This window comes from Vigna angularis, chromosome 2 (genome assembly GCF_016808095.1).
Source record: "Vigna angularis cultivar LongXiaoDou No.4 chromosome 2, ASM1680809v1, whole genome shotgun sequence".
NCBI lineage: Eukaryota > Viridiplantae > Streptophyta > Magnoliopsida > Fabales > Fabaceae > Vigna > Vigna angularis.
This window is the reverse complement of record NC_068971.1, coordinates 44,024,883-44,036,622: the sequence shown is the minus strand read 5'-3', so window position 1 is coordinate 44,036,622 and position 11,740 is coordinate 44,024,883. Positions and strand designations below refer to the sequence as shown.

The 11,740-nt window shown below is 31.6% G+C and overlaps 1 protein-coding gene across 1 annotated transcript; it reads right to left on the bottom strand.

Moving 5' to 3' along the window:
- Positions 1-7,660: 7,660 nt before the first annotated feature.
- On the bottom strand, positions 7,661-10,755 carry LOC108322394 (phenylalanine ammonia-lyase class 1-like). Its single transcript, XM_017554467.2, has 2 exons — positions 10,219-10,755; positions 7,661-9,527 (listed from the first exon to the last, which is right to left on the bottom strand). The coding sequence occupies exons 1-2, from the start codon at positions 10,614-10,616 to the stop codon at positions 7,778-7,780; spliced, it is 2,148 nt and encodes a 715-aa protein (XP_017409956.2). The 5' UTR covers positions 10,617-10,755; the 3' UTR covers positions 7,661-7,777.
- Between the last annotated feature and the right edge of the window lie 985 nt (positions 10,756-11,740).

Here is an 11,740-nt window from a genome sequence, read left to right as displayed (position 1 = left end):
AGTTTGGTTGGAGAGTTATATAGAGGTCTGGTTCGTGTGGTGTCATGCAACGGTGTTTGGTAGGTAGCTGAAGGGAATGCGAAATGGGGTTTGTTGAAAATGAGTTAGCGTCGTTGGATTGGAACTTAGCCTGGGATTGTGACACGTGGAAGAATGCATTTGGGTTGTTTCTTGGTAGCTGAGTGTGGTGGCGCCCAACGGGATGGACCAAACTAAAGAAGGTAGTTGGTGAGCTTTGCTACAAACAACACATTGTAGCACTTGGTCAACTCTCTATACTAATCCTTTACTTAAAATTAGTGTGGTCAATAATTAATTTTTTAAATCTACTTAATTTCTACTCATCTCCCTCGTTCCCTTTACCCTATTATCTTATTACTATTCATAGATATAACATCATTAGACATTAAATATAATGTTTTCCTACTAAAATTATACATGTTTACGGGAAATTAATTGTTTGTCGGATAAATCTAAGGATAAGTTTTGTTTAACTAGGGTTTACGATACGCGTACGTGTTCTTATCAAACGTAGCAATACTTCAAACTGAAAATCTTAATTTATGTTTTATTTAATATAGAAAGCTATTTATAAGTTTTTCAAGAAGTTAACTTCTTTTTAATTCATATGATGGAGTTTTGAAAATGAAGGCATGAGATAATGAAATTCTACGTCAAAATTGACATATTAATTGCAGAAGAATATGGTGGTCATCTGTTTACAGGTATCAAAAAATTGGATCCTTCCAATAATAAGACTCAATGAATACATCATTTTCAATTTTTAATATTGATTCTTCATTATATCCTCATGTATGTCTTCGTTGAAATGACATTATACATAAATCATGACGTCCATATGCATTAGATGGAGTTAAATTATAATGTTTTAAAACAATTCTTTGTTGCCCCCAAGTTTTAATACTTGAGTGCCTCCTAAACGATCCGAGAAAATCTTTTACTAATATACGCTATTCTCTTCGGGAAAAAAAGTTTATATAGTGTTTTTTCTCTCTTAATTTTAAAGATTACTTATTTGAAAATTTGTTGTGATAAGTGGTAGTCAATTTTCTAATCAAATTTGTTAGTAATAAGTAAAGTTTTTTATTTTTCTAAATCGGGTGAAACATTCCAAAAATTATAGTATTAAACTATAAGGAAGTATTATATAGTTAATATTATAATCAATTGACATACTGAAATATAAAATTTAGTTACAGTTATCTCTCATAATTATAAAAAAAAAACTTTACATACAATCAACTAAAACAAAACTATACACATCTATAAAAATATAAAAAGACTACACATTAGATGATACTCTCTCCAAAGCTAGTTCTACAAACATCTCATCGTCCTCTACTCACACTCATCGAATAATCATAGTTAAGAAAGAAGCATAGAAACATAAAAACAAAACACAAACAAAAAAGATAAGCTAGAAATACAAAAATAATTTCTATATATTACCTTAACAATACAAACATTAAACATAAATCAAACATAACAATTCAATCATCCTAAACATGCCAAGACCTAGACGAGACTATGCGAATTCAGTACGAATGTTGAACTGTTGGTAGTCTATACATTTGTAGTGGTAATCTAACTGGCTCAATCCAAGCTACCATATTAGACCATTTTTGTTGACTATTACCATTACCAAAGCCTATAGACAAGAATCTCCATATACTCTCACCATATGTCGGAATAAACCACCTATCCAACCTAAATTCGTTTTAAAATTGTCACAAGATTCCAATCCAAAATTAATTAAAACCTCACTTTAGATACCTAAATTAAACTTCACCAGTTCTAGCTCATATTTGAGCAACTTAGGAATCTGAACAAGTCACAAATAACTTACCAACACCCTTCAAAATGACCATTTAGACACAAAACCTAGAAACTAGTGTCAAACCAAGCTAAACTCCACCTATCAATCACCAAATACTCTTACATTAGATTTCCCCTATTTCATCATCAAAACCAGTTCTAAATGACCAAATAACTAACCCTCAAACTTCTGATTTTCCTTCCTAACTCTTATATCAAAATTCACAAGTCAAAACTTTTTTATTTAAACTTAAAACCTTCTAAAATCATCACATTGACCCATACAAATTTTTCTATCAAATTTATATCAACTCAAGGTGCTAACAAACCTCAAATAACATATAACCAGCCCTGTAATGCCATATTTCTCCATCCAAACACTATTTCAGCAAAATGCATATCAAAACCTCCATTTTAACTATTAAAACTCCTAGATTTTCAACTCCTTACTCCATAAACTTTACAACACACATTCAAATCAGTAATACAATATATTGACATACAATTCATGACCAAAATATCATACAAAATATCTCACATCAGAATTTCATCATCAAGTACTCAAATACACCCATTTAAATGAGTTAACACTAGCACAAAAATAAAAATTACACTAAATAAATTTAACACACATACAAAAATCCAACTTACATCATAAACATCAATTAAATAAAAATCTAGTTTTCCTAACCTCCCAAAGAATTGTTCAACTCTAAGAACGTCTCACTGATTGCTTGAAACACAAGGAATTTCTAGAAAAACCTACGAAACACTGATTGGAAATGGAATGAGTCCTTAGGACTTCAGACTAACAAAGAACAGGAAAAAGAAGCAATACAACGCATGCGACGATGAAACGCTTCTCCTAATTTCATATTTAAGAACAAAAGAGAAAATAAGTCGAAACTTACTTGCTCTAAACAAAGAACTGATCGGATAGAAGTGGAGATTAATCTGTCGTGATCTTCTAGGTCCCTCCTGATTGTTAAACAGATGTTCGAAAAGTTAGAATTCTTAAAGATATGGTAAAGAGTTCAAGAGAATAGTGTTTAGAGAGAAGGTGAATATTTAAGATAATGAAACGAGTTTAAGAAATTCTATTTATTTAATCAACTTATTTTTAAATTTTATAATACTTTGTTTTATTATTTTAAAACACCTACCAATTATAATATTCTATTTTTAGGTTCTTACACCATTGTTTTTTTATTAGTATATGAATGTTTATTTTTATCTTTGTTAGAAGATAATAAAAATATTAGAATATATATTTAGGGGTTTGTTAACTTATGTAACCTCCCCTTAAAGTGTACTAAATTTACTTTCATATATTATAAATTCTAAGTTTTAAGGTTAAGAGTATTTGAATAATTTTTATTTTTTTTATTTTTTTATTTTAAATTAAAAATAAAAGTTATTAAAACACTCTTGTGTTTAAAGTGTGTCTTTTTTTTTAATGGAGATTTTTGTGTCAACTAAAATTTTGTACCCTTTAAAAAGTCATATAAGTTAGTATATATATATATATATATATATTATTTTTAAAATATAAGAAGACAGAATCAAATTTAATGTAACAATTTTATTTAGCTTTTAATTATATGTAATTTTAATGTATATTATTTAGATTATTAATAAAGTTACTTTTTTTTTAATAAATTCGTATAATTAGTACTGCAACTATAATTGATAATAATATCATATTATATATATAGAATCATTTGTTATATATTTTTATTTTATATATTTAAATTTAATACTTTCATATACTTGTACATAATTAGTTTGTACTTTAAAACTTAAATATGCGGTCAGGAATGTATCACCTTATTAATAGATCTTCATTAAATAAGAGAGTTTTTTATCAACGAAATTGTAAAAATGTTAGAAGTTACTTAGATCTACATCGGAAACACATATATATGTTGTTTGAGTGAATTTGTATCAATTAAACGATAATAATATCTAAAGATAATATAATTGGATTATTTTCTTTTTTATTTGGATTTTTAAATCAATATTTAAATACTCAAAAATTAATATATTTTTTAAATTTATTAAAAAATTTTAAAAAGAATGTTAAGATTTTGTTTTTTTAAAGCTAAGACAAATTTCAAGTTAAATAAGTAAATCAAACCTAAGTTGTTAATTTTTTTTAAAATAAATAATAATTCTGAAAATTTTGGGTTAAATTAATATTTTTAAATGACTAATTTCAAAGTTTTTATTTTTAATTTTTTTTAAATAATTATTATTATTTATTCTTACATGTTTTTTAAAATACTATAACATTTTTTGAAACAAAAGATAGTCAGTTAAATTCATATTTAGTAATTTTGATTTTTTTATAAATATTAAATCGTTTCTTGAAAATTGAAAAATACTAAAAATATTTTAAAAAATTGAAACAATTAGAATTAACCAATAATTGTTAAAACAACATCATTAAGGAAAATTTTCTTAACATATAATAATATATAAAATCCTTTATATGGGATATATAATTTTTTTATATTATTTCGTACAAATTAAGTGACTATTAAATTAAATTAAATTAAATTAACGGTAAAATAAATCTAAACTCATTCATTTGATTAATTAAAATGGTATCAAACATACTTTATATAGAATCAAAGGAATCATGTGCAAATATGAATAGTAACTCCATGTCAAGAAATGCGTGCGTGAATCACATGGCCTGATCTGTATCATGCGAATTCAAGTCAACTGCTCTAATCATCCATCTTTTTTATTTTGTGGCCATCAGCGAAAATTCCTTTTTTTCTATTCCTTTTTATTTTTTATAACAAGGAACCACTAATGACTGGCATCACAATTCGGACCGGTCTTATCCGACCGGGTTAACCCGCCAAATAAAAACGGACCACATACATTGATTTGGAAGATCTCAGATATTGCTTCGTGCAGATTCTTCCTGTCACCACACCTGAAATGACATGATAGTCATCTATATCGATTAAAAATAAAAATAATTTATAATATATATATATATATATATGAAATATTAAGTTAATGATGAGAAATTTAAATTTTATTAAATTAATATGACATGAGAGTCATATTTATTCTAATATGACGAGGATAACTCTCTTCATCTTTTTTCTCTACGTTTATTCTACGTGCTTCGAATGACAGATCGGTTTGAGAGACGACTCATAAAATACAGTTTCATGTTCAAATCAGTATTTTTCCTGAAGGTTTAAAGTGATGCGGTTATGAAAGCATAAAGATTATCTTAAGATTAAATCTCTATTTATAAAGTTTATAAAAATTTAATCAATTAATTTATCTTTTAATAATTATTAATATCTGCTTTAACTAATTATCAATAGTTATTAACGTATTAATTACGTTTTAACTCTGTTCAAATACTGTTATAACCGAACAATTACAAAGTTAAGTTATTTTATATAATCTGACCGTTGGATCTATTTTAATCAGGACGCTGTCATGACTTATCGGGCAAGTCTAACCCTACCGTAACATTAAGAGGTCGTGTCTTTCATTACTAGACTATTAAACCTATTGTGTGTTACAAATTATATTTTAACTAAAAATACATTAAATTATAATATATAAATAGCGTAAAATAAAAAATATTGAGTTAGACTTATCATTGAAAAAGGGAACTTTGTTTCTAAAATTTAGCTGACTGGGAGACCGGCGGTGTTTCCACTAACGAAAGTGACAGCAAAATGATCAAAGTGTGGATAATTAATTATGTTAATACAATATTTACTCGACTGTTATAGTAATCATAACCGTCGACCAAGCCTATGTGCGTGGTCAACTCTAGTTTCACCTAATATTTCTTTAGTATTAGAGAAATTATATTGTTGAAATAAATTACTAACAATAACAAATATTTTTTAATTAAAAATAATAATAACCAAGGAAAGGTTTAATTCTTTTTTGTATTCGTTTTCTTTCCAATATTTATTTTTGGTTTAATCAAATTTTATTATGTGTTTAATTAATTTAATATTACTTTTTTTATTAAATTAGTATTAATATCATTTAGAAGGTGATTAGTGTTAATTGAATAAAACATTTTTTTATCGGCAAATTACATTATATATAAATTAGGTTACTTAGAGTCCTTCAATTTGTATAAAAAAAAAGTTATGTACAAAAACTTTTTAGAGTTCCATATTCTCTAATCTTAATATATTACCAAATCCCGCTCCATCAACTAAATTTTTTACCTTTAGATCAACATGGTTCAAATGTTTCAAAATCCAAATTATATGTCTTTTAGGACAGACAAATCTATCATTCTCCTCCCAAATATATTTCGTAACATGCTTGTTTTTATGATGTAGAAGGGACATATCAATTGGAAGATGGTTTTTAAGCGTTATTATGAACTGAAACAAAATTAATTACATTAATCAATTTCCATATAAAATAATTAAAATGGAAAAAAATGAAAATTCAGTCTCCTATGAATATGGTAGCTGGAAGTTGGGAACTAAGGTAGTTACAACTGACAAAAAGTAATGCACATTGTGTATTGCCTTGTGTGCATTGCCCTGCATTTATAATTTATTCAAAACATCACCCTTTCTCCACTAAAATCCAATATGAAATGAGTGAAAATATTATCTCATGTGCTTATCATAATTGAAACAACACTGCCTTTGCAAAGTAAATAAATGTCTGTGCAATGAAATGAGAGAATGACATGCCCATTCACATGGCGTGCAAAGATCATCTGTCACCAATCAAAGACCAAATAATACAGACTCCCTCGTGTAGGCTTGAAACATCAACAGGAAACACTACAGTCGTCAAGGTAAAGGAGTACACAACTTCAAGCTTTAAGTTGTCTAGGGAGTGCATGACTTAGACAACTTTAAGTTTGAAGTTGTGGTACGAGGATGGTAGAAGACTCTAATCTTGAAGTTGTGTATCATCCTCCCTATTTCTCATTATGACTTCAAGCTTGAAGTCATGCACCTTTCAGATGACTACGAGTTTGGATGACGAAATAAAAGGGTCTTGTAATGGAGTTTGGTAATTAGGAAGAATCTTATAATCATCTTCACAGGTGATTACAAATTGTCACAAAGACGCAAATCTAGGGAATATTGTCGAATGCACCAATTCTGTTGTGAATGTGGATGGAGTAACAGACACATCATGTTATAGTATGGAAAGAGATTTTTTTTTGTCGTTCGGTCTATACATAAAAGGGTTCAAATATTATAAACTCATTCTTCAAGTGGATGGAACATTTATAACGGATAATCGTGGAACTTTGCTCACCGTGATTGTTTAGGATTACAATCAAAATCTTTTTTCATTGGCATTTGGTATTGTCGAAGGTAAGGAAAAGGAGACATTGATATGATTTTTTCAATTACTCCGATAAAATCTTTACATCATCACTGATATAGGAAATGGCATATTATCCGCCTTAAGATCAAAAGACAAAAGACGTTGGTTAAATAGATGGTATAAACTCCATTTATTGCATATGGCATTTAGTCTCCAAATTCAACAACAAATTCAAAGCTCAGGAACTCAGGCGACAATTCATAAACATACTAATTAGGTACCAAGCTCTCAAGTTATGCCGATTATGTATTTTGAATTTTAGGGATGAGTTTATAAACTTGTGTTAATTTGTTTTGTGTTTCTTTAGGTATGGTATAAGCTTTCTAAATAAAAGATTTGCAAATATGCATTTTTTTTTTAATTTTTAATAAAGGACCGTTTACGCAGTTTAATTAATAAGTTAATAATATAATTGATGATGCATTGACATATATACTCGACCTGAATTGAATACCAATCCAACTTTGAAAACACTGACTTACATTGCATAGTTTTAAAACATAGAGTTACATAGATACAAAAGAAAAAACATTTAAGAAGTGACGATAAAATTAACAAATTTAGGAAAGTGACAGTAAAATTAAGATATCGGAAGAGGAGCTCCATTCCACTCTCCAAGGCATTCCAGAAGAGGATCGATGATTTTACCCTGGCATATTGCAGTGAATAATTTGTCAAACTCTTCACCTGGTGACTTCACCTTTTCTCCGGTTAGCAACCCAGTCCCCAACTCCTCTCTCACAAACTTGTACAGTGGGTAAGATCTGCATTCTTTGATCTTGTTTGGAATTGCAGCTTTCCCACTCTCATAAGCAGCCCTTGCACTTTCAACCTCCTTTGGCAAGATGGTCTTCAACTCCTCCTCAAAAATTGCAATCTTTTGAAAGATCGATGTGTTAACGTCCTTCTCATTCTCTGCATTTACCAAGGCATGGTCTACAAGCACTTGCCTGAGTTTTTGCGTCAGTGGGTATGTAGCACTGCATGGGTCATCTATGTAGGAAAATACATACTCCCTGTCAACCACTTTCAGTAGATCCTTTTCGCAAAATCTTGAAGGGTGGAGTTCTCCGTTGCCACCTGTGGTAAGAGTCCTCTTGGAAACTTGACTGACAGTGTTCTTGACCGAGCTTTTCAAATTCTCCTCCAAATGCCTCAAGTCAATTGCTTGGCAAAGTGCCATCAAGAAGGTGGAAGACATGAGCTTAAGGATCTCAATAGATTCATTTGTCTTCCTGGACGAAATCAGACCGAGAGAGTTCACGTCTTGGTTGTGTTGCTCAGCACTTTGGACATGGCTTGTTACTGGATTTGCGAGATACTGAAGTTCAGAGCAATAGGAAGCCATGGCAATTTCAGCTCCCTTGAAACCATAATCCAAGCTAGGATTTCTGCTAGCAGTGAGATTCGAAGGCAGACCGTTGTTGTAAAAATCGTTGACAAGCTCGGAGAATTGAGCAAACATGAGTTTTCCAATAGATGCAAGAGCCAAACGTGTGTTGTCCATGGAGACTCCGATTGGAGTTCCTTGGAAATTACCACCATGCAGTGCCTTGTTCCTTGAGACATCAATAAGAGGGTTGTCATTCACAGAGTTAATCTCTCTCTCAATTGACTTGGTGGAGAAACGAATCACTTCAATGAGAGGACCAAGCCACTGTGGTGAAGTTCTGAGGGCATATCTATCTTGTTTTGGCTTTTGCAAAGGATCTATTTCGTGCAGTTTCTTGGCATCCTTCATGTAGGAACTTCCATCCAAAATGTGCTCCATGATGGCAGCAGCCTCAATTTGACCAGGATGGTGCTTTAACTTGTGTGTCAAATGATCAGTGAACTCAGGCTTCCCTTGCATCACTTCGGCAAAAATGGCTGATAGAACTTCAGACAACACAGCCAGTATATTTGCATCAAAGAGAACAATAGAAGCTAAGCCAGAACCGACAGCCGTGCCATTAACGAGGGCAAGGCCTTCCTTGGGTTGCAATTCAAAGAAGGCAGAATTGATGTTAGCCGATTCAAAAGCTTGCTTGGCATTAAGTACTTCTCCAGAAGATCCAACAGCTTTGGAGTTAGGTCTGCCAGTTAGCAAACCAGCAATATAGGAAAGTGGAACAAGATCTCCAGAAGCCGTGATTGTACCACGAAGTGGCAAACATGGGGTAACGTTGTTGTTAAGGAGCTTGGTGATTGCTTCTAAGATTTCAAATCTGATGCCTGAGTAGCCTTGAAGAAGAGTGTTGATCCTCACTAGCATGGCTGCTCTAGTTGCTGTGTGTGGCAGTGTGTGGCATGATTCAGTCCCATTTCCAAATATTCCAGCGTTTAAAAACCTGAAAAGAAATAAACAATCATAATTAGGAATTCCTGTTTTAAATTAATAATAAAATTGATCCACCTTAATGAAAGCATATATGTTTCAGTAATTATTAGAAAACACAAGAAAAATGTTTTCATCCTATTTACATAATTAAAAACGGAAATTTAATATGAACATAGCAAAATATATCTACGCTAAATATATAATGTTGAAAAATAAAATTACATATAAGGTTGAGTTAGGTATGTAAGAAATTTCTTTAAAGCCGTCCAGCTTAAAATAAAAATTATTTTCCATGCATTATTGTTAAAAATATACATTATATAAAAACCAAAAAAATTAAAGACAATTTTTTTTTCCAAGCTAATATTAGGTCATAAAAAATGTAATTACAGTTTAGAAATAGAAAAAAAAAATTATAAAACAGTTCACGTAGTTCAGAATTGGTTCGCAATATTTTAGAAGGAGAACCTTGATCATGCATGTCTTTGAATGAATATATATAAAAGACGATCAGATGGTATGGTAGTAAATTTTTTATGCTGTTAAATTTAGGTAAGTACCGTGCTCAGTAATCAGCACCGGACACATGAAATATTGAAAACAAGGAAAATAGTACGTATAGTAAGCGTATATATACGTAGAGTTTGTGTTTGTGTGTGTTTTATATATATACACAGAGGGAGTAGAGTAGAGTTAGTTACCTGATGAGTTCTTTCTGAAGTGCACCACCTTGTTTGGTTCGGCGGTGTGAGGTGGCACCGAAGCCGGTGGTGACGCCGTAACTGTCAGTGCCATTGTTCATGCTGTTCATCACCCAGTCACTGCTCGCCTTAACACCTTCCCGAGCGGACTCCGACAGCTCCACCCTCACGCCTTGGTCGTGTGCAGACACCGCCGCCACCTGAGCGATGGTGAGCGTCTCGCCACCGAGGCGGACCAGCGGCTGACGGTATTCGGCCACCATGCGCTTGACCTCATCGAGGTGGCTCCCCTTGAGCGCCTCGGCGGCCGTTCCCCAATTGAGAGGATCACTGCTCTTGGTGGAAGTCAAGCAGAAGGAACCGTTTTGGTTGCCGTTGGTGAGGGTAGTTGCTTCCATCTTAAAACAGTGAAGAGAATGAAAAAATGGAGATGAGTTTTGTAGAGAGAGAGAGAGAGAGAGAGAGAGAGAGAGAGAGAGAGAGAGAGAGAGAGAGAGAGAGAAAGAGAGGAAATGTGTGTGTTTATGAGTTTGAGGATTTCCTGAGAAGAAAAGAGTTTGGTCGAAGAGATATATAGAGGTGAGTTGGTGTGTTGGGTAGGTAGCTGAAGGGAACGAGAAATGGGGTTTGTTGAAAATGAATTCGGAACGTCGGATTTGAGCATGGCGTGGGATTGTGGCACGTGGAGCAGCGCATTGGATGATGTTGTTTCTTGGTAGCTGAGTGTGGTGGCGCCCAACAGAGTGGACCAAAGAGTGAAAGAGGTTGGTTGGTGAGCATTGGGGGGAGAAAATAAGGATGTAACGCTTGGTCAAGCTTGCATGTCCATAACGTCCATAACAAAACACAACGTGTAGTAAGTAATCTTAATACTATACTAATTGTTTCCTTCAAAATGATCTCATTTCGTCAATAATTATTTTTTAAGTCTAATCTCTCCTCTCATCTCACATTCTGTGCTTTCCTACTATTCCATACTCCTACTTTTCCACACCATCCAATTAACTACGATCAAGATTCTATTCATATGTGATCTACTTTTATAATACTTATACTTCCATATATATCTTTTTTTCTCACCACTTGCTCAAGTCAAACCTATATAATAATATAACACTCTTCAATCTTTCATTTTAGGATCACATTTTTATCCATAGGAATTTAAATATTCATTTACCACGTTTATATAAAAGACTAATTCGTTTCAATAGACCTAATCGTATCAATATAGTCCAAAATTCTGTCTATTTAGATATAAGATGGAAATATTTTTTAAACTCTTTTTTACCAAAAATGTAGAACTAATAGAAAAAAATTTCAAATCATTTTAATTTTATTTAAACGTGTTCTAGTTAATTATTCTATTTTTTTGTGACATTTATATAGATCGGTATAAGACTTTTATTTGGTGATATGTAAGGATGGACTTAGTTTATACTTTTCTTGAGATAATAACTTGTTTATAGGATAATGTTGTACATATTATCATCGAGTCTATGCACGTGAGATGAGACCAAATGAA

Coding starts and splice junctions, on each gene's coding strand:
- LOC108322394 (XM_017554467.2), bottom strand. CDS start 10,616: ATGGAAGCAACTACCCTCACCAACGGCAACCAAAACGGTTCCTTCTGC. Junction 9,528..10,218: donor CTTCAGAAAGAACTCATCAG/GTAACTAACTCT, acceptor ATTTCTTTTCAG/GTTTTTAAACGCTGGAATAT.